Genomic DNA, 27,978 nt, shown 5'->3' with positions numbered 1-27,978 from the left:
TCTTTCATTTATTTTAGCACCTCTCCATTTGTTATCACCATCAATGTCTCCATGTTGTGAGTTCAAATTACCAACTTTAACTCTTATTTAACAAAGCCAATGCATTTGAAATTCCACATTGAATCTCTGTCTCTTTCCCCTCACCAACCATTGCATCTCAGCTACCACTGCAAACCTTTACATGCAATCTTTAAACACTGGAGCACCAGGCTCTTCCCCACATTTCTCCTGTAGTGTTCTCATTGAGTCTTGTGACTTCAGACATTTGTTATATGTGGATGATTCCTAAATAAGTCCAGATTCAACTGTTCCTCGATGTTTGGGATGCCCAGAAACGTTAGTCCCAGTCACTCCAGCTGTTCCACCTGAAGACTTTCCTACTACAGTTTATTGTTCCCAAAGCCCGGAGTCACTTTAGATTTTTTTTATTTTTTTCCCCATAAGCAAATAGTTTCAACCACACCTTTAACATAAAATAGCTGACCATACTCATCATATTTATTGCTAAAGCACCAATGTTTGTACGATAAATTACTGTAATGACTTCTATCTTCTACCTGTGTTCTACTCTTTTCTTACTGCAGACCATGATGCTTCATACTGCAGAGCTAATTGCTAACCTTCTGCTCAGTCTTTCTAATGACTTCTTATCTCATAAGCCAAATTCCTTGCCATGTACCCTTCACATGATACTTGTCACAAACATCTTTAATACCATCTCCTATCTTCACCCCTCTGGCTCCACTTGCTGTTCTTTGAACAAAGCAATGATGTCCCCATGCCTTTCTGCTTGATGCATACCTTATAATGATGCTGTGAGTATTGGGTTAGTTCATTTGTAAAAAGCACGTGAAATATAGCATGGCAAATGAAGAGTAACAATTCAGTATTGGCTAGCATTATTATTCTTATTGGGACTCAATCTGGTTCCCTGAAGATGTCTACCAAGTAGATATTAGCATTTTGAAAATCTGGGTGCTAGAGAGAAAACATTCATTCACTGAGTGAGAGGGGAAGTCATCAGAATAGCCCTCGAAATTCAGACCACTCTATTGTGCCATCCACATGACTGGTCACCCAGTGGAACCCTCTCCAGCTGGTGGAAACTACACTGGGTGGGAATGATCTGGATAGCCACGTCTGCCACTTGCTAGCTCTCTGACACTAGGGCAGTTATCTCACCTTTCTAAGCTTCAGTTCCTTCTTTAAAATGAAGACAATATCTGCCTGCCTCTATTTACAGGACATGGGGGGTAGGTGAGTGTTACAAGACACTGATGTCTAACTGATGCCTGTGGCAGCCTTTTTGGAGTTAATGGCAAATTTGGAGTTAATGGCATCTGAGCAATGGAATTCGGCCTCTTGGCTATTTTCCAAAGTCCAGTCTCTCATCAACTAACCTTGATGGTCCTACAGCAGACTGCTCTGACCCTGAGAAACTCTGTGCAACCATAGTAACCAGACAGCAGGCTCTGTGTAACCTTGACCAAGTAAAGCTCCTACGTGAGAAACTGCTTGTATTTTTCTACCTACTTAAGTGTTAAGCTGACGTCCATTAAATCGACACTTTGATCAGCATGTAGACTTGGTGCCCTTCTCTGTGTTGCCCTGTCTCTCTCTCTCCCCAACCCTCTCTCAGGTGGTATTCAGGTGTCACGGCTGGCCAGTGACAAATGCCTATGCCCATCATCCATGCATAGGACCAGTCACTTCACATGCCCATGAAAACACGAAGTACCTTTTATTCATTTTTGAGCTTGAGTAAAAAGTAAAAAGATGTTCTCTCCATATGGAGATGGCTCTGATCCTGTGTTATTTCCATTCATTCTTACAGTGAATGGTCATTCACCACATGCTTCTGCTAGCTTTACCAGTTAAAAAAGAAATCTGGAAACAGGAGCACTGGTGTATATGAAATAGCGATAGAGAATGAGCCCTGCAGCTTCCAGAAGGGCTGGAATATTTCCTTTTAAAGCAGGGGTGAGTAAAGCCTTCCCTCTGAAAAGCCATGGCTACACTGAGAAACAGCCCATTAAAGAGACCCATTCCCTAATCAATAACACCTAGATATTTGCTAATGTTAAGAAAAACCTTCTGCAGATGTGATTAAGTTCAGGATTTTGAGGCAAGATTGTGGCTGAGCCCTGCAAATTCAATCATATTTATCATGACAAGAAGAGGAAAAAAGATTTTACATATAAGGGGATATATATTTTATATATATGGTGCCCATGAGGAAAAAGACTGGAGAGACAAATTTACAAGTCCGGGAATTCAAAGCCTGCCGAATTCTGTTCGGCAAACAGAAACCAGCAAAGGCAAGAATAAGATTGTCCTTTGAGGCCACCCAAAAGAGGGTGGCTCTACTAGTAGATTACTAGTAGAATTACTAGTGGATTTCAGCCTCATGAATAAGACCCTGGACTTCGGTCAATTATAAATGTGAACTAAAAGTCTCATATTAGTAGTTGTTACAGTAGAGACTAGAAACTAATACAAGCCAGAGAGCAAATATCTGGGTCAAATTAACACTACTCTACTTTTAGGGTGTAGAAGCATCCAGAGGAAATAAACAAATGAACAGGTGTTTCTATTTGCGAGTACAACACAGGATACGCGTTTTATATAAAAGGTGGTATTGGCTTAGCTTCGGCAAACTGAAGATGGGAACATCCAACATTTCAAAGGAAGCTGCAGTTCTGCATTTTTATAAGAACACATCTCATTTTAATTGTTGGTAGCTATTTTAAATTCTTCTCAGTGCCATGCAGGCTGAATAGAACACATCTGCTTGGCCACATCCCGCCCATGAGGCTCCAATTTGCACCCTGTGGTCTATTGTATGCTTGCCTCTGGGCTGAGCATTGAAGATGATGTGTCTGTCCTCTAGAAGCTCATGGTGAGAGCAGGAAGCAGACAAAATGACTGGATCTTTGGTAGAACTAGTAAACAATTGTGGCAGGGGTCGGGGTTGGGGGATGAGAGATTGTTTCTCCCTGGATCATAAGAGAAAAGGACAGTGAGGAAGGCTTCTAGGAAGAGCTGATGCCCACAGTGAGTCTTGCATGATAAGGTGGGAATCAGAAGTGGGCATAGCTTGAAAGGAAGCATGTGGTATGGGGACCAGCTAGAGCCAGGGCCAGGAGGCCTAAAGTACGGGTGTGACACACGAAACAAAGGCAAGTTTAAGACATAGCTGGAGGGAAGAGGTGAAGGACAAGACATGCATGACTGGATTCTGAGTTTATCTTGAGGATAAGGGAAGCTATGGTAGGAGCTAAAATGTGGCCCCTAAGGATATATTCAAGCCCTAGCCTGCCTCATTTGTAAATGTGACTCTGGAAACAGGTTCTATGCAAATGCTGTGAAGTTAAATTGAGGGCAAATTGGATTAGGATGGACCTGAATTTAGTCATAGGCATCCTCAAAAGAAGACAGACTTTGCACATAGACACTGAGAATGACATGTGACCAGGAAGGAAGAGGTTAGAATCAGGAATCAACATCTCCCAATCAAAGAGTATGTAGCACTGCCAGAAACTGGAAGAGGTCACCAAGGATCATTCCTTGATTATCACAGAGAGACACCCTTTGCATCTTTGACTTTGAACCTCTGACCTCCAGGAGTATTCTACTGGCTTATAGTCACCTAGTTTGCAGTATTTCATTATGGCAGCCCAAGAAAAAAAAAGAGTACATCTAGTATCTCAATAAACCTTTAAAATAACTGATGCAGAACAAAGGAAATGGCTTAGGGAAGTACTGTCCTTATAAGCTGGAGGACCTGAGTTAGATGCCCAGAACCCCCATTAAAAACCAAATAAAGACTGGTGTGGTATCAGATGCTTGTACTCCCAACACTGTGGAGGCAGAGACTGGTGGCTAACTGGGGCTTGCTGGTTTCCAGTCTAGCCTCAGGTACGGGTTCCAGGAAAATGTGAGATCCTGTCTAACTAAAAAGATGCAACATCTCAGATTATCCTCTGACCTCTTTAGGCACCTATGTGCACATGGGTACATGTACACACACACACTGATGCCACTTACTATGTGGTCAAATAGTCATTCTGTATTCACAATGGCCTGAGAAGCAGACATTTGTTTGACTGACTAGGACACTGCAACCAGAGAAGTGATGGATCCTGCCTAATTCCACACAGCTGATAGTGCCTGATAGAGCTAAGCTGCGACTAAAGGTGGTGGTTCCAAGCCCCTGCCCTGGGCCACCTTAGCGCCAGAGTGGACACTCTCATGTGTCACACAGTCTAGAGTCACTGGTTACCCCCTCCCTCTGCACTACTCTAAACAGCCTCCACTGGGGTCCCTGGAGGATTAGACAGAAAGAAAACATGAAAAGCATTTAGTAAACTGCAGAAAGCATTCAAGGAGGAGACACAAGCATTCAAAGTGGGGCTAGAGAGATGGCTCAGTGACTCAGAATGCTTAATATCCAGTCAGAGAACCAGAGTTCAGTTCCTACTGCTCACAGTGGGTAGCTCATAATGGCCTCCAGTAGGATCTGCTGCCTCTGGCCTCTGAATGTTCATATCCACACTCATGAGCACACATGCTTGTGTGTCCCACACACACACTTAAAAATAATAAAAACAAGTCTTAAAACAATTAAAAATAGAGGTCAAGCCTTCCAGGACATAGATAATCTACTCTAACTATTGTTCTGAGGTAGATGGAGGCACCTCTCAGTCCCCATCCCTTAGTATACACAGGAAAGCTCCTAATCTCTTACAAGGCTGCTACCCAGGAACTCAGGTGCTGACCATGGCATAGTCCCTAATTTCTTTTTTTTTAAATTTTTTAAACTTTTATTAATTATACTTTATTCACTTTGTATCCCCCCATAAACCCCTCCTAATCACGCCTTCCCTCCCCCTTCTTCACACATGCCCCTCCCCAAGTCCACTGAGAGGGGAGGTGCCCCTCTCCCTCCTTCTGATCTTAGTCTATCAGATCTCATCAGGAGTGGCTGCATTGTCATCTTCTGTGGCCTGGTAAGGCTGCTCCCCCCTCAGGGGGAGGCGACCAAAGAGCAGGCCAATCAGTTTATGTCAGAGGCAGTCCCTCTTCCCATTACTATGGAACCCATTTGGACACTGAACTGCTATGAGCTACATCTGTGAAAGGGTTCTAGGTTATCTCCATGGACAGTCATGAGCTCAGTTCTTCAAGCTTGAATCCATTCTCCTGGAAGGCCCTCCCAGCTTTCTTTCCTGCAGGTTTTGAGCTCAGAACCAATCCCATCTAAACTACAGAATGTGTTCAGCTACAATGACTGATTCATATTACTGAGGAGACAGGCAGGATATTAGTTTTGTTTGTTTGTTTTTGTTTGTTTTTCTGTTGCTATGAGTAAAAGCATGACAAAAAGTAAGTTAAGGAAGAGGGAGTCGGTTTTACCTTATGATTCCAGAGAGAGAGAGAGTCCATTGTGGTGTGAAAGACAGGGTATACAGCAGGAGAAGAAAGCTACCTCATCACATTTTCCATCCACAAACAGGAAGAAGAGATGTGGGACAACGGAATAAACCCTCAAACCTTTCATGCTTTCTGCAGCAAGATTCCAACTATTAGGGTCCACCTAGTGCCACCAACTGGGGACTGTGTATTTAAATACATGAGCTTTTGGGGGTATTTTTCACTCAAAGCATTAACAGTCAGAAACACCTGTCTAAGATCAGACAGCCAGAGTATCCTGTCCACTATGTTTTCTGTGTCTGCCTATGGTACATTTAGTCCAAGCAGCTGTCTTCTGAGGAAGAATCTGAAGAGGAGCTGACATTGAGACATGTTACACATCATTTTTTTTCTTTATTAATTATACTTTATTCACTTTGTATCCCCCCTGTGGTTCCCTCCCTCCTCCTGTCCTAATCTCTCCCTTCCTCCCCACCCTGCATGCATGCCCCTCCCCAGTATATTCATTCTTTTTTTCTTTTTCTTTTTTTATATTAATCACAGGTTATTTACTTTGTATCCCAGCCGTAACTCCCTTCCTCATTTTTCAGGGATCATTTCTATAGTTCGTTATATGTCATTTTTATGGTCTGGCACCAACCAAACCTTTCTCTCTTTTAGGTATTTTTACATAGGAACTTGTTGAGGGAGAGAAATCCTTATTTGGTGCAAGCTTATCCCTAATATCTTGTGAAGGACCCAACCTCAGTGGGTTTGAAAAAATTCAAGATGGTAGCCTATCTTTTTATTTATTTATTTATTCGTTTGTTGTTTGTTTTTTGAGACAGACTTTCTCTGTGTAGTCCTGGCTGTCCTGGAACTCGCTCTGTAGACTAAGCTGGCCTCGAATTCAGAGATCTGTCTTCCTCTGCCTCCTGCTTTTAAAGGTATGCATCACCACTGCCTGGCTAGCCTATCTCTTTTATAATTCGTGCATCCCATAAGCACTGAATTTCCATGTTCCCAGGTATATTATATCCTTTATATTTAGATGTATTTGGCTATGGATTACCTCATTCTCAAAGGAACCTGTAGGCTAATGGGAATGAACACAAGAATACCAATCATTTCAGCTTCCCTAAGACAGATGAGCCTTCTCATTCACGACTGTTGCCATCTTCTTTCACGGTTAGTGTTTTTTTTTTTTTTTTTTTTGAGTCAATTAATTTTTTTGCCCTCTCTCACTTAAACAAATGTTTTGTGTTTATCTTAAATAATACTACCCACGAATTCACAGGTTTAACTGAACTATTTTCTATTACACAGTGTACTAAAAAGCTAACTGTTAAAAAAAATAAAAACATATGGGATGTCACCTCACCTCAGAATGCATCAGAGGTAGGTGGCCCCTGGTGGGAGACACAAAGTGATTTCCCTGGAGACCCACTTATGCTAGGATAGATGTATTTGGGCTGTTATTTCATAACAGGAAACGACCTTTATCTCCTCAAATCCTGACTGGCTGAGACACAGCAGGATCATTGATTTGAAAAGTAGAATCTAGAGGCAGGAAAGAGTTAAGTCTGTGCCTTCCACCCAAGGATCTCAGCAGTTTGCACTCCCCAGCTTTCTACCACCTAACTGGGACACTGGTTATTCTCATTTTGACTTTCCAGGCCAGAGGTTATGGTCAAGGGGGTCTGTTATTTAAGGATAAATCCTTCCTATTTTTAAATTTTTATCTTATCTGCATATGGTTATGTATGTGCATGTTCATGTGTGCATGTGTGGGAGTACACATATGTGTGAGCCTGCATGCGAAGGCCAGAGTATAACATTAGGTGACATTCTTCAAAGGCTATTTCCTTTCTTTGTGACAGGGTCTCTCATGGCCTGGAAGTCTTCAAGTAGTCTGTGATAGATGGCCAGTGAGCCCCGGGAATGCACCTGACTCTGTATCCTCAGTGCTGAGATCACAAGCACACACCACCATGCTGGGCTTTTCTTTTTCCACATGGATTCTAGGGATTTAACTCAGGGCCTTGTGCTTGCACAGCAAACATTTTACTAACTGAGCTGTCTCCCAGCCTGAGGTTCATATTTCTCAATCTTCTGTTTCCATAAACTCACAAAGTTGAATGATATTTCTTTGGGAGCCTGTTCTGGTATTATACTGGTGGGCTGTAATCTCTAGAGTTTGCATTTAACAACATCCCAATGAGGAAAACACATCAAAAATCAAACAAAGTTACAATGGTCTCTAAGAAAACTTGAACTTGTCTTTATTTTATTAAAATCAAATGATACACATACTTCAGAACTTTCTCTATCGATAGCAAAAGCATTCATGTTTGAAGTTCTGGAGAAATCAGGAATACATACCCAAACATAGTAAAGGCAACATACAGCAAGCCTATAGCCAAAATCAAACTAAATGGAGAGGAACTTACACCAGTCCCACTGAAATCAGGGACAAGGCAAGGCTGCCCACTCTCTCCATATCTCTTCAACATAGTACTTGAAGTCCTAACTAGAGCAATAATTGATATTTAATGTTCTTCTAATTTGTTCTCTGATAGTTTCCCTTCCCTGGGGACTGTCTGGGATTACTGGGTAGAGAAGCTTAGCATTCTGTGTAGATCTGCAGCAACACACTTCCCTTCCCTGTTCTCTTCTTTCTATTACAGAATGTTGTCCCTTAACAGTACAAATGAATGGTCTCCATACCTTACAGTGACACTTTTCTCCCCTTCCATCATCTCAGAGGGCTGGCTCTTCCTCCTGAAAAATTGTTTCTAAATGAAAAAAATCTGTGGCAAGAGGGAAAGCAGACAGGACTTCAGGCCTTCGCCTGTCACAGAAGGTAGCTGGCTTCCCATTGTCTACGGGTCTAGACCTCGAAGGACTGTCCTGTCTTTGTTTCTCCAGTTGCTGGGAAGCTACATGAATCTCCTAATGTGAGCAGGACTGAACATGTCCTTAGCATATCTGGTAATCAAAGAAACACAGAAAGAAGTACCTTGTCTCAGCTCTAACAGAAGCTAGCCCTTACCCTGAAATACTTATTTTTCACTTTCTGTTTGGTATTTGGAGCCTCTCAGATGACCACTAAGGTCTGGCTTGTCTTTCACCTCTGCCTTGACAGCAGGTCTAAGCTATCTAGATGCTTCTCCCAGGTGTTCATGATGTGGTGTGGGGCCTGCTGACAGGGAGAGAGACAGAAGCCCTGTGGTGTCCTGGCAGAGAAGTGGGGACAACTGGGCTGAGATGAGAAGGACATTCTTATAGCCTGGGAAGCCGAACCCTGTGAATGAAATTTCAGAGCTCCCAAGGCTTCTGGAAAATCTGGGAGTCTGAAGTTTTCTGAATGTCTGTGAAAAAAAAAAAAACAATTCTGTGCTCAAACCAAATCAAACTCTAGGGCTGTTAGTTTAATTCAAGCAAGCAAGCAAGCAAACAAACAAACAAACAAACAAAACATCTGATTTAAAGAGACAAAAAGAATGCTTTACTGCCTCCACCACAGCAAAGTACTACAACAGCTCTTTGAACTCCACAGCTTCCAGGGCTTTCCACATTCTAGTTACTCAGTCTGTAGAGTGAGCTCTTGTAACCCACATGATTCTTGCTTTTGGAATCTCTTTTCCTGAGTGTGGCAGAGATTGTGGCATGAACAGAACACGGCCAGAATGACAAGATATACATAGTTATATGAACATTATTGCAATGCCTGTCTCGGGGGGCTTTTGTTCATGCTGGTGTGGAGGAAGGAACTTGTCACACAGTGAAGCTACCTATGGAGAGATTTCTGTGGCAAGGGACCACTGAGGCATGCCAGACTACAAGCAAAGAGAAACTGAATGTCTTAGTTACTTTTCTATTGTTATGATAAAACATCATGAGTAAGGCAATTTAAAAAAGAAAGCATTTAATTTGGCTATGGCTTCAGAGATTAGAGCCATGACAGCAAGTAAAGGAACAGCTGAGATCTTACATCTTGATCCACAACCATGAGGCGGAGACAGAGAAAGAGAGACAGAGAGTGCACTGGGAATCGAAGGAACCAGCTGAAAGCTCAAAGCCCACTCCCCAGTGACACACTTTCTCCAAGAAATACCAAATACTTCCACCTACTGGGGACCAAGAATTCAAACCATTCTCATTCAAACTATCACATTGAGGAACTTAAAGTTACCAACAATCACATGAGTAAGGAAACAGATCTTTCCTCATTTGAGTCCCAGAGGAAATGGGAGCCCTGGGTACCATCTTGGTTTTAGTCCTGTAGAAGAATCAGGAAAGCCACACTTAGAATTCTGACTTACAGAAATCAGGGAATAAAATACAATGTTGTAAACCATGAAGTTATTCATACATTGACACACATCAACAGGGAACTAATCACAATGTGACTTGCCTTTTACTTACCTACTTTTAGAACTCTAAAAGACATTAGTGACTCATGTGAGACCTAAGTCCTTCAGTAGAATAGCAACTCACAGCAGGCCTAAGCACACTGTAGGAGGCAAGTCCTCAAAATAATATAAATTATTTTCCTCTTGGCAAAAGACAAGACATGTATACAGATGTTCTGACTCATACAAACATGAGGCTTGAGCTCCTAATGTACACAAAGCACCAGGCCAGATCTTGTGAGGCAGAACTAAAAACCCACAGCAACTGGGAGTAGTAAGAACTTAGAAGCCTCCTACCTCAGCCTCAGGAGTAGCTGGTAATACAGACATGGACCACTAGGCCTGGGTTCATCTACTTTTTAAATCAAATACTATATGGGTTATTACTATAAAATGTGATACACAGGTAGTATTGGAAAATATAAAGCTTGAGCATCCCTATTATCCTTAGACATTAGACTTTCAGAAAATGAGTGCCTTTGCTGACCTTTCTTCTCTGGACAATACACATGTGTACCTGTCCAGGGAAAGGAGAGACAAATTGCTGCAAATCATGACCCTTTTCGCTCCCCCCCCCCCGCTTCTTTCCAAGCCAGATGCCAGCACTCTCTACTCTGCCAAGGGACAGGCATCATAGGATCGCCAAGCCCCCCATGAATTGGCTTCAGCTCCAGGCCTCTGAGCTGCTGTAAAAATGCAAAATATTCCAACCATTTTAATTACTGGGAGTTGCATAAGCCAGAAACCAGTTTATTCAAAGCAGAAACAGACCAAAAGAAAAGAAGTTTTTTCATTGTGCCTTCAGGCTCTCCCTGCCACCAGCCTCCAATCACAGGCTCAAAACAAAACAAACAAACAAACAAACAAACAAACAAAACAAAAACCCTCCTCAGGTATGTGCAGTTTCTTCTAGCATGTGTTGATATGACATCAAATTCTTCTCTGGGCAGACTGAATACTTACTTAAGGTACTGTGAGCTCTCCTTGGTGGAGCTTGACACAGCTGGAACAGACTTGTCCTATGGTGGGCAGTCCATAATAATAATAAGGTACTGTATTTACTTACAGTAAAAAAGTATGGTGTAGTCAGAGAATCCTCAGTTTTCTTTTCATTTTTTTTTTAAATTCACTTTTTATCCCAATGATAGCCCCCTTCCTCCTCTCCAACTAGTCCCACCCTTCTTTCCTCTTTCCCATATCCCCTCTTTCCTACCCCTCAGAAAAGGGATCCCTTTCTCTACCTATCCAACCTAGCACATCAAATTGTATCAGGACTGAGCATATCAAAGCAATAACAGACCAAAAAGAATATATATTTTCACTGTGTAAATATTTACCAAGTGGCTCTCCTAGACAAGAAGCCCTGATTTGTGGTGTTAGCCAATTTCTGTGGTATAAATACTCCCATCAAGTTGCACTGTGATATCACTTACTATAGAACTGAAAAGATGCACAACAGTGGAACATTATGTAATGTTACTACCAACCAAAGAAAAATAAGTGGGAATAACCTCAAGAATATTGAGCTTGAGAAAGTAAAAAATAATTTTATTCCTTTTAAACTTTTAGGTGGTAGGAAAATGATACTTGCTCAGTAGAAACCATACTCCAGTTTTTGCACTTTTCATCATTTTCTGACTCAGATAACTCTGGAAAATATATCAATGAATTCTACTGAGCCATCAACCAGTTCTGGCACACCACAGGGACTCTGGGATCCTATTCTTCAGCACTACAGTAAACAAGGAGGAGGCCAAGTGAAAAGAGAAAAAATGTAAGCAATGAAAGACTCTGAAAAAGACCTAGAAGATGGATATGAAGGAAAGGAAAACAGTATTAGTGTTTGTAAAAGATCTTCTTTGAGCTTCAGTTTCCTTGATTATAAAATGGGCATATAGCAATGAGGAGATGGCTCAAAGCACCAAGTGCTTGCTGTGCAAGCATGAGTACCTGATGTCATAGCTCTAGGAGTAATATATAAAAACTGGATGTGGAACATGCTTGCAGTCTCAGTGCTAGGAAAGTAGAAATATGCAGATCTCTGCAGCTCACTGGCTGGTCAGCTCACCTGAATCATTCAAGGAGAGACACTGTCTCAAAAAATAAGTCGAAGAGTGATAGAAGAAGACAGTTCTTGTCAACTTTGGACCTCCACACTATGTGCAGCACACACACACACACACACACACACACGTAACATATCTATTATTTAGGTTGGGAAGACTGAAGAAGACATCAAAGCATAGGCCCCTTGTAGAAGTTTATAACTAATGTTACCTCATGCCTACACATACTTTGTGAATGGCTTCTTGATGACAAATTCATTGTCATCAAGGATATCTGTAGATATCCTTAAACACAAGGCCCAAGGGTCAAGTCCAAAGAAATGCACATGACATGCAAGAACAGATTGTTCTTTTAGAAGCTTCAGTTTTAGATGTCTTGGTTCCATAAAAAAAATACCTGAAAACAATTCAGAAACCAGTGAATTGCACTATTTCCAGGGCCAAAACTGTCTAGGGAAAGATGAAGGCATGACCAATCTTGAGCAAAGGACAGAGAAGACCAAAGAGACTGCAGTTGGTGCTCTGAGCTCAGCCATCATCACCATCTAGTGAGTTGGGTTTTTGGCAGTGGACACTGCTTCCATCAGAAAGTTAAAGGGATGGGAGTAAATGCACCTGACACTAAGCCTGAAAAATCTGAGTTTAACACCCAGGACCCATATGTTGGAAGAAGAAAAACAACTCCCACAGGTGGTTCTTTGACCACCACAAGTGCACTCTGCTGCACACAGACACACAGGCATACACATACAATAAATGTAAAATATGTAATTAAAAAAAAAAAAGACAATGTCAAGGTAACAACATGAGTTCCCAGCCTACCCATCAATTATCTTAGAGGAGCAAGGACAGTGCCACTATGACTGGCTTGCTGGCTCTTTTGAGTTGGTTGTACATAGATCACCTCTTGGAACCTCTCTGAGAATCCAAGTTCAAGGAGCTAGATCCAAGAAACTCTCATGCTGGATTAATGATGGTGATACTGACATACACACTATCTTTCTCTTCAATTCATTTGTTGGTTAGTCTTATCTTTTGGTATTTGTTAAGTGCCTACTGTGTGTAGGTACTGCACTAGGCATTTGAGAATCACCCAGGTTGGGTCTAGAGGAGAATCAAACATTTCAACCATTAGGGGCAGCCAGAAAGTGAGAGATATCCAGATGGACAGCTAAAAGACACACTGTAAGTGGGGCACAGAGGAAAACCAGAAGAGTTAGCAAGCGTTCAGAAACTAGTGCCCCTAGCTTATTCCTGGCAGATGGAGGCGGAGAAGGGAGGGCAGAGGGCATGAAATTATACAACATGGCACTAAGGTAACGGAAGTTTAGGACAAGTCTGCTGTTATGTAACTGTGGGGTGGCAGTCAAATGATGCTCTATATGAATGGTGTCACCTCCAGTACAGCTTGGGTGTTACGGGAAGAGGCAGATCAGAGAGGACCTTGTAATGTCTTTGGAGTTTAAGGTTTTGTTCAGAATACCATGGAATATGAACTGATGACTTGAAGCAAAGCCTAGCGTGGCTTCAGGTTTATGTTTGAGAAAATGGTAGACAGCTGTGAATCAAGAGAGGTACCTGACAGAAAAGGACCCTGGGCAGCAGGTGTGGGGCTGCTGACACTGTCTGGAAAGACTCTCCAGGTTAGATCCAGGGTGGGAACAGTGAGAGTGGGAAAGGGGAGGGTAGTAGTGATGTCCTGTTCAAGATTCTGTAGGACATGGCCAATGGTGATGTCATTAGAGGGAATGAGTAATACTGGAAGGGACAGGGGAAGAAGACAGTGAGTTCAGGACAATTAAAGCCTGATTAGCTCATAGGATTTGCAAGTGAAATTGTCACAGGAGGATGGTCAGGAGACCAGAGGGACACTGTTGCCATATGAATCTCATTCCAGTGAACACAGCACATTGGGCAGTCAAGGCCAGGAGAGAAGCTGGGATTAAGCAAGGTGACAGGTGAGGCTAAAGGGGAAAGCAAGAAAATTGAAGAGCTGGAAGTTTGTGCCACTGAGACAGAAGGTACCAGACAGGAGGTAGAAAGTGACAGACCAGAGACAGAAGAACTTCCACAGCTAGGTATCAAGAAGGATGAGAGCCGTGGTGTCAAATGCCCTTTGGACTGCCCACCATAGGACAAGTCTGTTCCAGCTGTGTCAAGCTCCACCAAGGAGAGCTCACAGTACCTTTACAGAAACATGATCTCCAGTCTGGTGTGGCAGGAGCCTGACTACATGTCCATCTACTTTTTCCCCAAACCAGCAGTGCTGGCTGGCTGAGACAACCTGTGTGGGGCCGAGCCTGATACCTTCAGAAAAGCCACAGGGGAGCTAACTCCTCACTGTTAAAGGCAGAATGCAGTAATTCCAAAGGCATAAGGAACACATTAAACTAGGCTTGTGGGGGAAGTTCTGGTCCCTCCACTTCATATTATCCTTTGCAGAAATAATTGACTGCCTGAACATACAGTCATTAAAAGAAAATCAAGAATTGGAATATTTAACTCGATTTTCCATTTCTCACCACCCCAGAAAACACAGGACACAAACCGACTCTTACCACACACATGTGTTTTCTGGCTTTAAATTTCTGGGACTAGCTGTCTACGGAAAGAAATACGAAAACTCTCTGAACATAGCCAGAGACCTTACAGAAGGGTCTTCGCTTCTCTGGCAGGGCTCGGAGTGGGAGAGCTGGGAAGAGAGACACGCTACAATTTTACTGCCATGAAATTTGTTACAGATGGAAGCCAGGAAAGGTGTTTACTGCCTGCTGGTACCAGGCAGAGTGAACCTGAAAAACCCGCCTTCTTAGGCTCTTAATTGCCCCGTGTTGGGGAGCAATTCTGTTGAAGGTCTGACTAGGGCTCCTGGTAATGGGTGGACTAGGATGTCTATTGCTTGGAAAAAGCTATTTTGAATATAACGATTTTCACATGGACTGTGGCTTTGGGGAAAGTCACTGTGGTTAGGGTGGTCTAGAGTTGGGTAAGGGAGGGAAGCTGAGGTACTTCCTTATGTGGCCGTGGTCCCGACCTAGGTTTGTCAGCACCTTCTCTGGGTTGAACTTTCAGAGCCCCACTTGGAAGAGCGGGACTGTGGCATTCTCCACTGTGTTCCCAGAACTCTCCATGGACCCTAAGTCAGTGAATCGCAAGTGTGTCCCTTCCCAAGTAAGCCTCTCTCCCTTAAGTTGACATGCAGCCAGCCAAGGGGTGGAGGAGCTCAGGCAGCTGCGGACTCAGACGGGATGTTGACTGAGAGCTTTGTGGCCTTCAGATGGGAAGGGTTCGCTTCACCAACTCAAGGCACCCGCACCCACTGGCTGGCATGGATATATCCCTCTCCAGGCTTCTCAGAGACAGGCAGGCTGAAGGTTCAGAGAACGAATGTTTTCTGGCTTACAGCGCCCCCTAGCATTCGCTAGAGGGATCGGCTCGATGAGCCCCTCTGAGGAACTGCCACCTTTCAATCCCAACACTGGACAGCTGGACTACTGCCGACAGACCCAAATGCAGCCATTACTGATCTGAGCCCTGTTGCCAATGCTCTTACACTTCAAGAAGGGAAACATGCATATGAACAATCATATTAGAGTCAATGAACTAGAACACAACAGGTGCTATGGAGACTCCTGTAGAAGGGATGGAAAAAGGTTATGCTAAGGAGATAACATCTAAACTGAGACTGGAAGGGCATGCAAGAGTCCATTGAGTTCTGAACACAAGAGAGACACACTTCCAGGCAAACCAGAAGACAAACAGAAGGATGAATTGGTAACTACAAGAGGCTCCACCAAAGGCAAGATCCCAAGTCTTTCCTGTGCCTTTAATTATCACAGTCTCCCCTGGCATTCTTTGTTTTATGCCCTGGATCTTGGAAGACAGAGTAGGATGGAGTTCAAAAAATGCTGAGAGTGTGGTGGATGGACCTCAGTCTTGGGCATGGTTGTTTGGTGTCAAACCTGCTCACATGGTGATATCTCTCTTCCTTCACAGCCATTCATTTCATCTTTGAGAATTTCCCATGGAATCGTAGACATTTATTATTACTATTATTATTATTATTACCAAGAGGCATCTTGTTGGGGATAATAAATTTTAATCTTTTATCCAATAAACATGGAGATTTGTGCCTGAACAAGGGAAATGACTTGCAGTGGTTGGGAGTGTCACTAGTCAACAGCCATGTCTGTCAACAGGTCTCAGGGCTGGATATTGTTATTTTCACCCTAACCTCCTTTTCCTCTCAAGAAATGGGGTATTCACACATATATTTGTAAAACATGCCTGGCATGTTTTCAGAACGTATCATAGAAAGGGAAATGAACACAAAAGGTAACTCTCTGAGTCACATAGCACTACACAATATTGATCAGCTCAGAAGGGTCTCTTCCTGTGGTTAAGAACTTTTGAGCAGGTAGCTCACCAGGGGCCAGCCATGGGATTTGAAAATACATTTATTACATACCCTGGCCTGGAAGACTTAGCCCTGTGGGTGTGATGCAGATAGAAGCTAAAGAATCAATGTCCACAACATGAACGTGGCTCTGTCTCTAGCTGACTGTGGGACACTGAGTAAATTCTTTCATCAACCCTTATTTTTCTCATATAGAACAAAAAGATGAACAGAGTCTAAGCAATTTTATATCTTCTTTAGGTGACTAAGTAAATACCTCCTATAGGTCTACCCTCTGAAATTTGATACATAGGTGAATATGTCCTCATCTAGAAAATTTCCAATGAAGAGAGTAGGTAACCTGAGTTTGAGGACAAGGCAGGTGTTGGTTGAAACTTCTTCAGATCGCCCCCAGAAAGCAGGAGAGCTAATATCCTCATTCTTATCCAAGCTTCAGGTCCATTCAATCTTGCTTACTAAATGAACTATAAAAAGCAATTTTTACATAGTATTTAGTCCTATGAACAACCTAGTGTCCAGATGATAGCTGAAAGGACCCACATGAGGACTTAGGAACACCTCTTTCTCATTCCCACAGTCATGACCAAGCTAACCTTGCAGAGGTGGGCAGAGAAGGACATCTCAGTCTAGATCAGAATTCTCTTTGTGTCCTCTGAAGCTCCCAAATCCTGGGTGAGCTGAAGTAGAAAAATCAAGAGGAAATAAACCCAAATTAGCACTTTTTGACAAGGAAAATAATCATAGGACACCATACTTTGATAAGGAAGTAGCTGCCAGAACAAGGTACACTTCTGATGTCCTCTTTGAAGAATCTGCCCAGTGATACATAGCAGAAAGTAGGTGCCTGGCACCTGTCTTGCATTCCAGAAAAGTGCTTTCCCTTAGAGGAAAAACAATCCGCACTTTGAACAAAATGGCCTTGCAATAGGAAAGCAGAGAAAAGAGGCCTCTAGTCTGTAAGATGTTTATTCCAAGTGGATTTGTCTGCAAACCCTTCTAAAGTCTTCCACATGACTGGTATGGAGCAAGGTTCAACAGATCTCTCAAATCTCACCAAGTATGTCCTTATTCATCCTAGTTCCTCAGAGTGGCCCTTTAAAGCCTATGGTTTGGGCCTCAAGTAACTACTGACTATACCACACTCAAGTCTCTTGGGACTTTCTGAGGACTAAAAAAGCAGTATGGCCTCCAAGCATTAAAAAAGGAAATAATATGGTTATATGGTTACATTATATATGGTGCTAAAAGAGTAGTGACTGGGCCACAGTATCATGGAAAGGAATTAAGGAAGGGAGGGGCTTCAGAGCTGGGGGGGGGGATAAAACAGAAAGTTATGGGAGCTGGATTCTCTTCTCTTTGCGGGAATGCTTGGGGGAATTCCTGTAAGCCTTTGGGAGGTTGAGGCAGGAGGACTGAGAATTCAAGGTCACCCTGGGCTACATAATGAGACCCTGTCTCAAAATAACAGTAGCACCAACACTAACAAAAAACACAAAACAACCTAGCAAGGGCCATACACTCAGAACTAATGTTACCACAATACTCTGTTTCTGCCCCTTAAGGAGTCTCTTCTCTTGGGGGTAATCCAAGGGGTTCCCTTACATTTTTTTCTCACTTGTTGCAAGTTTTCAGCATTTCTGCAGCTACAACACAGTTCTCCTTTAAAACCAGACAAAAACATAAGGTGAGAGAGAAAGGGAGAAAGATTGCTACAAAAGAGCACTGTGGGTTAGATGGAACTGCTGCTAAGTCCAGGAGCATATGTCTCTTTTGGTAACAACAGCCAGTGGGAAAGTGTAAAGGGAACACCCCCTTTCAGAGCCCGTTTCCCCTGCTGGAAGGTACACATGAAACTTGTTCTTGCTTTTCCCAACTAGAAGGGATATGTAAACAAAACAAGATTGTGTATGGAATCCTGCTTTTAAAAACACATAGTATAGGCCAGGGGTGATGCTGCATATCTATAACTCTAGCAGTGGGGAGCCTGAGGCAGGAGGATCTTGAATTCAAGGTCATAGTGAGGCTATGTCTCAAAAAGACAGAACAACAACAGTGAGTATTAATACACACACACACACACACACACACACACACACACAATCAAGATGTTACTTAAAATAGGGTGGTAATAACATTACCAATATTCTTCTGTTACCCTTAGTCACCTAGGATCCCAGATAGTTTTCTTCAGAATTGGGTTTAATTCCATTTTTGGATCACTTTATTTCAAAGTTCCTTTGCTGAAGGAAAAAATGCTGTCTGCCACCAGTGAGACCAGCTATTATACTCCCCCTTTTCACTATATTCTGTCCTTTAAAAAAGACCCAGACCTTTGCAGTTGCTCTTCTTCTTGCCTGATGTCACCTCAGAGGACTTGTCCTTCACTGTCCCACTCTAAGTCATTCTAATCTAGGTCTACATCTATTCTAGCTTCCTCATAACACTTGCACAATCACCCTGGTTGCAAGGGCTTTGCTTGGCATCCAAAATAGTGTTTGTTGTATAATTCCACAAGTCCATTTACCCCCAGTGACAATTACCATAGCCATCCCCAAAAGGCAGAGGTGTGGGGAGGAGGAAAGTGGGAGGAAGATGATGTTGTCTGTCCAAGTGTTTCCTCTTACTACCTGCTCTCTCTAGGAAAGGTAAGAAAGCATTTCTTTGAGGCTTCCTTCTAGACTTTTTCCAAGAGGCAGGATCAAGGACTCAAGAGCAGTAGCCTCCAGGGCCCCTTGGAAGGGATTGTCCTGGCTGGCTGGGTGGCTGAGACTGGATCCTTGTTTGGGTCGAAGGCGCACAGATGGCCGGTGGGCGTAGGGTGATGGGGCTGTGGGGCGCCGCTGGAGAGCACACTGGCCCAGGACGCGCCCAGCCCACCCACTCCCGTGCCCACAGTCGCATTATTCCCTATAAGGATCTGAACAGTCCGGGCCGGCCCCTCCCTGTCGCCCCGAGCCCCCCGGCCCCGCCCCCTTTTTGGAGGGCCGATGAGGTAATGCAGCGCTGCCATTGGTCGGAGGCGGTGGCCCCCGAGCTCCCGAGGGGCTGGGTCCCCTCGAGCCCCTATATCTCTCGGCAGCCCCAGCCTTTGCTCACAGTGGGTAGCGGGCAGCCTCCAGCTCCGGGAAGCTTCTACTCCCGCTTCTCCACTGCCCGATCCTTCTCCCGGAGGCCACTGGCTGGCTCCGGGGACTCGTGCTCCAGTCATCCAAGGCCACTTCGCCGCTTCCGCCGGGCAACTTGGAGAGCACTACCCCAGAGCTCAAAGTTGCCCACTGTGCACGGTCAGACCCAGGGAGTGAGCTCGGATTGCAGCATCCGCGCCAGCTCTAGGCAACTTTGAAGAGAAGAGTGGCAGTCCCCGCAGCGGACCACAGCAGCAAGGATGACTCCCTGGCTCGGGCTGGTCGTGCTCCTGGGCTGCTGGAGCCTTGGGCACTGGGGCGCTGAAGCGTGCACATGCTCGCCTAGCCATCCCCAGGATGCCTTCTGCAACTCCGACATTGGTAAGCGCTCCGGGAGGCCCCAGACAACCTGCTCGCTGTATGTAGCAGGAGACTCAGTTTCCCTGAGCGGGGGCTCTGTATGGGGAGATGCCTTGCGAGGGGATCACCGCAGTGGCCTAATGGTTTCTGGCAGGCAGGGGTGAACAAGATCCCTACTTGACATCTTGAAGGGAAAAGAGCTGAGGGAGGAGGGTGGGAAAGGGCTCTGAAAGTTGGAACTGAAGTTCTGGGACCTCGAGTATGCTTTACAAGAAGTTGCCAGCCTGTGCAGGCAGAGTTTCAAGAGAAAATATCCCAGTGTTCAAAGATTGCTTAGTCCCGCGCCCTTGAACTTCATTCTTTTCCTTGAGATTCAACCCAGCCTAGCTGCAGGCTCTCCCATCAAGTGCTAATAGGAGCTTCTTGCCTGCCAAATTTGGGGGCTGGAAAGGGGGGTGGGAAACACATACACACACTCACACAGGAGAAAACTGTGGGTTAGACCTCCCTGGGTGAACTCCATCTGAGTGTTGATAGCTGGCTTGAGGTGATTTGGAAGCCCCCTCCCTTCCTGAATGTATGTGAGGATGGAGAGAGTGAGTGATGGAGAAAGCCCAGAAGAACAAAGATGTGAAGGGTCACATCACTTGTGGTGATGGTTTTCAAAGAGGCTGTGTGTTGATTAGAGAGCCCACTGTCCAGAGGCCTGAAGAGTGTTGGGGACACTTGTGTTTGGAAGGCCCCATGTTGAGCAGAAGCTAGAAAAAAAATCCCTTTTTCAGCTTCAATTGCACCCAGGTCCAATGTCCCTGCTGTGTGCTTGCTGGGCAGGGGTGGGACATGAAGCTGCCCTTGTACTGTGTGGAGATTGAGAGGTGAAAAATGGAGCATGTGTGTTTAAGTATGGTCATAAAGGAGAAGAAAATTTTCCACTGGGTCTTAGGTGAGGGATTCTTACTCTGCAAGTGTGTTGTGGTGAGGAGGGGGAAGGGTGGTGACCTAGCCAGGGAGAAAACTGAGGTTGGAGAGGCATTACTGGTGGACCAGGCCAGCCTAGGGGGAAATCTGGGAGGTGGCTGTGGCGGCCAGCTCAGTCGACTTGGCAGCCCAGGGTGTTTGTGTGACCTGCAGTCACCCTTGTTGGAGGTTTCCTAGGACCTGCAGACCCACCCTTCCCTGTCCCTGGGAGAGAGCCTTGCTAGCCTCTGGCTTTATGGAAGGCTTGGAAGCATCCTTTTGGATTGCTGGAGGCCTGGGGAAGGTTTTCACTCCTCTCTCCTGAGTACCCCCACCCAGATTCCTTTCCTTTCACCAGTTGGTGACTTTCTCAACTCGTTAGAGCTGCTGAGTTCTGGGTTTGCTTAGCATAGAGCCTGGCCTGTGAGCTAGCAGGTGGAATCTGGGTGTGCAGGCTATGGCTCAAGTTATTTTCTGCTTCACAATGGGTTGGGTGTGTTCAGTTTGGTTTTGTAGTATGTGTATAGGAGACATGGTTCTCATCTCTATCCCAGGTACCTTTTGCTCAGAGGTTTCTACCCTAAAAGTTTATGGAAAAGTGGCAACATGAGCCTATTCTCTGTGAAGTCTCCTGGAATGGGCTCATTGCTTTCATAAGGGAGCTACTGTAGGTCAGGACTGACAAAGTTTCTTATAATTTTTATGGGTTTATCCAAGAAACAGCTTCTTTTTCTCTCTCTTAATATACTTCCTAGAGAAAAGTTAAGTTACCCAGAAATATGCCAAACTCACAATATTGTAGGAGCAAAAAGAAAGACAGAAAAGTCTTTGCTCTGGCAGGGATCCAGACTCACTTAGCCCTCAGTTTGGTGCACTGCACAAGGGATGAGATAATGTTTTTAAAAATGGGAGGTGTGGGTGTGGGCCTGGCTTGTTGACCTGCTGCCTGACAGCAGCAGACACCATGCTGCCTCCAGTAGATGGCTCCCAAATGTCCTCTGGACACTGGAGCCACCTAAGTATGCTCAAACCAGCCTGCCACCTTCCTCCATTCTCATCCTGGCTAGATGCTATGCTGCCAAGGAAGAGCACAGCATGCCTAGCTTAGCCCTTCATAAGTCCCCATCATCACCCCACAATGGCCTTCCCTTTCCTGTCTCTTTTGCCTTTCTTTTCCAAAGCCCAGGGGACTGGCACAACCTGCTGGATGAGGAGGAGTTAAAAGGTGTTTCTATGGCAACTGCAGGCCCTGCACCCTATCAAAGTGTTTAGAAGAATAAACTACAGGGAGGCTTATCAGATACACGGTGAGGCAAAAGAAAGGGACTTGGCAGCAGTCACTTTACTTGGGCCCCTTTACCTACTAGTCATTGCCCCTGAAATGCCTTCAAAACCTTGACTCTGAAGAAGTAGGGTCTGGAGCTGGGAATGAAAGAGGCAGCCTTGGCCAGGCAGATTTTGTTCTGGCAGTCTTAGTTCAGGAAAAGATGGCTAATGTTCAGAGTATTCTGAAAATTGGAGTAGGGTGTGTGTGTGGTTTCTGCAGAGATGGGAGTAGTAGAGAGGATTTCACTTCAGAAGGCTCACCCCTTTTCTGTGTCCCCATTCACAAGGAGTAATTAGGCAGTGGTATTGGTGGGAGTGGAGGGGTGTCAGGGCTGCTCAGGGCCTGGAGTAGTAGCTGCCAGCCTTGGAGAATAGCCCTGATATTTTAGAGTTGTTTTGACAAGGACCACTGCCAGTAGGTTCCTTCAGCTTCAGATCTGAAGTAATTTTAGCAAAGAAGTAATTTTTAGAGAAACCTGATCCATGCCCTCTCACTCCCACATGCAAGCAGACACAAAGAAAATGAAATTATGGGACTTGAGAGAAGGGCCAACCACTGTGTGTGTGTGTGTGTGTGAGTGTGCATAGCAAGGCTAATGTTATCTTGGGAATCCTGGCCAAGGGAGGACTGCTATTGGGCAAGAGGAAGGAAGGGAAGTCCTCAGACTTGTACTGGTGTGCAAGCACTTCAAAGATGCTATCTTAGCTCCTCAGCAACCTTAAGCACCCATTTCTCAAATGCAAAATACTAAGGCTGAGTGAGGCTATGCTTATGCAAGGCCAGCAAGGACCAGGCACAAGTTCAGTCTTAATTATGGCACTTTCCAACTTTCATTGACCTCTTGACATCCAAAGGGAATGGCATTTTTTATCAAGATTAGGAAAGCTTTCCTCAAAACTTCAAAAGTGGCTAAAGCAGCAGAATTTTTAATTATCATGTTTGCTGAGGAAGAATTGATCATAGATTTATAACAGAATAACAAAAATCAAGGAAATTCCCTATGTTCTTTGGCTCTTAAAACCAGAAAAGACTATGAAAATTATTAGGCCAAGGTGAAAACGTGACTGGCTATGTGTCACTAAGGTCAGTGAACAGTGAAGCTGACAGAACCCAAACTTCCAGGGTGCTTGTGGGAGGCAGTTGAGGATTCCCAGGGAGCTGCCCAGCCCAATGCATACAGGGAAGTAGATGACTGAGGAATGAGCCTGTGAAGAAATCTGCAGACTAGGAACCTGGTGGATTCAGAAGTTGCCCCTCTGATCAGTCTGTCCCTTTCCCAGTCCCATGACAGACAAGACTAGAACATGGCTGGGAAGTGGCTGTGGTTTTGCTGGAACAGCAGGAACCATTGAGCTCAGCTGCTGAATGGCACATTCCAACAGGTTCATTAATGAAAAACGAAAACAACACAATTCCAATCAGTTTTGGCTTTTACTACTTTAGCCTTCATATAGACACGAAGGCCCTTTCTTTCTACCTTTGTCACATTCAACTCCTGGGTGGTCTTGGGCCTTGGGAAGGGCACAGCTGGGCTCAAATCTTCTCCCCCACCCCAGTCCTGCTGGCTTTGTGTTTAGGCATTTAGTGGGTCCCTTTAGCTTTTACTCTCCTCATTATGAAAGGATGCAAGTAATTGGTACCTTTTCAGACCTTTTTTAGTCACGCTTTTACAGTGTTGAGTGTATTTTATGTTTGTGTGTGTCTGTGCACATGTGTCATTCATTCATTCATTTTTATCCAGCTATATACCTATTATCTATGAACTGTTTTTTTTATCTATAATTGGTCTCTTTTTAAAAACTCAATGTTGAGTTTTAAAATAAAGTGATTACAGAATATGAGGCATCATTCTAAATAATTAATATGCATTAGCTCACTCAAGTCTCTTAACAGTCCTATAAGGCATATGTACTATTGTCATCTTCTCTGAAAAACACTGAAGCTCAGAAAAATTAGGTAACTTCTTCAGTATTATTTCTGATAAGTAGCAGAGCCTAGTATTTAAACCCATGTAGCTCACCTCTAAAGTATATTCAACTACACTATATAACATGGTGCTACTATGCGAGATGATATTACTATGACACTATAATAGCCCTCTATATCTACCTTTATTTATTTAGACACCCCCTGTTTATGGATAGCTATGTTTCTATCAACTTTTCATCCTTATTAAGGATGTTGGAACAAATAGTCACTATATTGTCTTCCAATTCTGTGCATGGATATTTCTCTATGGCAAATGTATATGTAGACGTGTTGGGTGGAAGAAAGGAAACTGTGCATTTTTATTTTTGCTTCAGTCAACCCTCTAGAGGTGCATATTGACTTTGTCCTTTTTTAGATGTGCAAATGGAAGAATGGAGGATGGAGGATGGAGATTAGGAGATGGGGGATGGATAATGAAGGATTGGGGATGGAGAATGGAGGATGGGAATGGGGGATGGGAACAATATCACAATGCTGTGCTAGAGGTACATTAAGGGTTTTCTTCCATTTAAGACAATTTTAGACATTTTCTTGGTATTCTGAGGATTTCTACTTTTTATCTTTTTGAAAGAGAACAAAATTAAGGCCACTTAGGCCAAGTTAATGGGATCATTTTCATATCAAAAGTGAGTCACAAGTGGTAGGACAGCCACAGCCCTTGACTTGTTGCTGTTCTGGACTACTTAGAGATGGCTGTAAGATTTTGCTTTTTAATGAGTAGTGTGCTTTTCATTACTTGAAACTTGTTTAGTCTTTGGTTTGTACATGAACTCAGGTTCAAAAGTGTCTGTGTGAAATCCAGGTATAGATTTTTGTCTCCCTAGATGGGCTCAGGGTGGCAGCAAGAAGACTGATTCCTTTGTTCCCTCCTCCACTCACTCTTGCCTCTGAATAGTGCTTGAATGGGACAGATAAGATGATCACAAGGATGGAGGAAAACAGCTGAGGCCAAAGCAGAGTAGGCAGAGAAAGACCCTGGGGTCTTGACACTATGAGACTTAGTTTAAGAAAGAATTACACCATCATGATTGAAAGTCTTCAGTGGGTTAATTGGGGGTAAAGTACAATAAAAATAGCTTTTTTTAAGGAACAATAGTGGGCCCCACCCACCTCTTCATTGGTCCTTCCTGCACTAGATAATCCTGTTTTCTGCCTCGCTCTTGACCATGCTATGCCTTCATGAGCTTCTCATTGTCTGGGTCTCACTTGGTGCCATTTTTTTTTCACCATCTCCATGGTATGGATACAGAGAACCATCCCACCTCACCTAGAGTTCAAACCTGCTGCAACACGACAGCAAAAGTTGACTCCTCTGCAATAGCATGAGGCATGCCCAGAAGGCATCATTCCAAAGCTAGAACTACATTCCTGCTGTAGTGGTGCTTGCTTTGCTCTCTGCTTTTGTGATAAGTCTCATCCCATTACACAGTGGAAAGAGCACTACAGTATCTTCCTAAGCAGCCCTATCATTGGGGTTTCAATTACTAATCCACAGCACTGGGCTGAGCTCCTTATTTGCATATCAGTTATTCATAAAGTGGGAGCTTTCCTTTGAAGATACCCACTGAGTAACCTCAGGCTGAAGAGGGAAAACTACATGCCTATAATCACACCATCACACAAGAAACAGCCCAGCCTGAGGCTGCATCCCCAAAGCCTATGTTCAGAATCATTTTCTTCTCAGCTTTAGGGTCTCTTCTCCTGTAGACTTCTCCTTTCATAACTTTGGAACATTGATTGGTCTCTGCCCAGGGCAGTTCCTTTCACCAGCTTTTTGGGGTTTCACCAGTTATTTGGGGCTCCCAGTGAAACCAAGTCTCACAACAAATTCCTTACCAAACACTCTATCTGCTGTCCCATTGACTCCATCCTTATCAATACTGAAAAATATTTTAAAATCCACTTTTCCTTTAGTGAATTCTATTTATGGAAGAGTTATTCACCATAGCTTCATGTGTTGAGTATTTATTTTCATTCTTTTAGACAAACAATTTCAAACAGAAAATTGCCACAATGCTAGTAGCTGAGTTGGACATATGGGCTGATGTGCTAATTAGTTGTAGCCCAAAGTAAGGATGCTTAGGGCTCTCCTGAATCTGAGTGTTTGGGTTGGCCTATGGAAGTGTTAAAAGAGCATGTGGACCTCTAAGTCAGTCCCTGTTCTTGTCACCTCTCTGACATTACCCTGATAATGTGACCAGGACTGGTAGAGAATCCAGTAGCTCCGTTGGTCCCATTGGGTTGGATACCCTTGAGGATGTGGCCTGGTTTTAGCAGCTTGTTTGTATGCCACACCATCAACATAACAGACTAAGCTTTGGTTCTTGCTAAATAACACATGGCAGGAGGCCACAAGATGTCTCTAAACTGTGGTGGGACCAAGGGGTCTTTTTGCTCATTTGCTTAATAAAATGTGTCTGGAGCTGCAGAGGGACCTGGAGGAGCCTTCCGTAGGGCTGAGACGATCTGGCTTCCACAAAAGAAAGTCTACACAATGAACAGCACTGCCCAACATGCAGGGCTGATTTAATGTCATATACTTCTTATCACTTAGCTGTGTCATTCACATCTGGGACACTAGGGACTTCCAGTATCACCAGGTCTGTGCCACTGGGCAGAAAAGGGATGGAAGAAGAAAGTTGTTTGGCTTCAGTGAGCCAAAGTAAAATTCAGTCAGTGGAAAATAGCCCTGGGATGATGGAGGGGATGAAGGTGTGGGTTTGCAGGGCAGGAGTAGAGAGGGGAAGTCCTGAGCAGAGCAAGCCGCTAGAAGCACAGATCTTCAATAACTCTAAGGAGTTAGCCGCCTCACTCTACCCTCTGCCCAGCTTTGATCTTCCCAGGAATAGAAGCATTGGTCCTAGTAACCTATTGAATTTGAATTTCAGGCCTCTGTGAGACACCCAGGCACAGGGAAGTGGCAAGGGGAGAATACTTTGTGAAGGTATGGTTTCATGAGCTAAGCTGTGTGGTGAGGTATGCACGTTAGCCTTCAAGAGGGACTGCCTTGTGGCCTAGGCATCACTGAGGATAGACCTGTGGCCTAGGAGATCTGGAAATGTGCTGGCTCTCATGAGTTCTGCTTTAAAAAGTTTTTTGGCCCAGTTACCTCATCTGTGAAACTAGGGAGACCTGGGTGTGTGTAAAGGCTCCCTTCTCCCCCCCCGACTCTCTCTCTGTGTCTGTCTGTCTCTCTGTATGTATGCAAAAATACTAGTATTATCATTGTGGTCTTCCTAAGAAAAGTAGGACTGTGAGGGGTGATGGGATATTTCCATTGTCACATACAGATAGCTGAGTTTCAAAATCACAGTTGATATCTCTTCCCTGATTTCACAAATTCAGTGCTATCCACTTCCCTTATGGCCTCCTACAGGACTCAGATAACAAAGCTCCCTACACTGGTCCCATGACTGTCAGTTTTTGTTTTTAAGTAGATATAGAATGCAGGGTGATAGGAGGGTCACTGTTCCTATTTGATGGCTGTCAGTATTGAGAATTGGTGCACTAGGGCAGCTTCACTGTAGAGCAGATGTATTGGGAGTAGATCCCACACCTTCTGAAGACCAAGTCCAATGCTCTTCAAGGATCAGGGGCTGCCCTTTCCCATTTATATTCCTCTAAGTACATTTCCTTCTGATAGAAAGAGTAGGAGATACCAGAGTAGCCAAAGGGAGGTTCCTGGAAACTGGTGATACTAAACTTGGATAACAAGTCAATTCTTCCTGTCTCAACTCAGCCTGGAGCTAGAGAGGCAATGCCTCCTGTGTGTTGAGGTGGAGAGAACATTGGTTTCCAGTCAGGAGATGTGAGGTCTACTTCAAGTTTATTACCTGACTCTGGAATTACTCTGATCTGGTGAATCTTCCTCAGGTATTTATCTCTCACCTAGAAAGGTAAAGGACTAACT

The 27,978-nt window shown here is 44.1% G+C and overlaps 2 protein-coding genes across 9 annotated transcripts in view; one reads left to right on the top strand and one right to left on the bottom strand.

Moving 5' to 3' along the window:
* The window catches only part of Syn3 (synapsin III), a 496,250-nt gene that overhangs the window by 250,992 nt on the left and 217,280 nt on the right, over positions 1-27,978 (bottom strand). Inside the window, exon 7 of one of the 7 annotated variants that reach the window (XM_060377801.1) lies at positions 16,893-16,987. The exons of the other annotated variants lie outside the window; for them this stretch is intronic. Within the exon in view, the coding sequence (XP_060233784.1) occupies positions 16,937-16,987 (51 nt within the window). The 3' untranslated portion in view covers positions 16,893-16,936. Of the gene's footprint in view, positions 1-16,892; positions 16,988-27,978 lie in introns of those variants that run through there. 7 annotated transcript variants of the gene reach the window in all.
* Positions 19,680-27,978, top strand: part of Timp3 (TIMP metallopeptidase inhibitor 3) — a 118,415-nt gene continuing 110,116 nt past the window's right edge. For both annotated transcript variants that reach the window (XM_060377810.1, XM_021660906.2), the window contains exon 1: positions 19,680-19,816. In XM_060377810.1, the coding sequence (XP_060233793.1) occupies positions 19,696-19,816 (121 nt within the window). In that variant the 5' untranslated portion in view covers positions 19,680-19,695. The remainder of the gene's footprint in view (positions 19,817-27,978) is intronic.

This window comes from Meriones unguiculatus, chromosome 2 (assembly GCF_030254825.1).
Source record: "Meriones unguiculatus strain TT.TT164.6M chromosome 2, Bangor_MerUng_6.1, whole genome shotgun sequence".
NCBI lineage: Eukaryota > Metazoa > Chordata > Mammalia > Rodentia > Muridae > Meriones > Meriones unguiculatus.
This window is presented reverse-complemented; position numbering and strand designations above follow the sequence as displayed.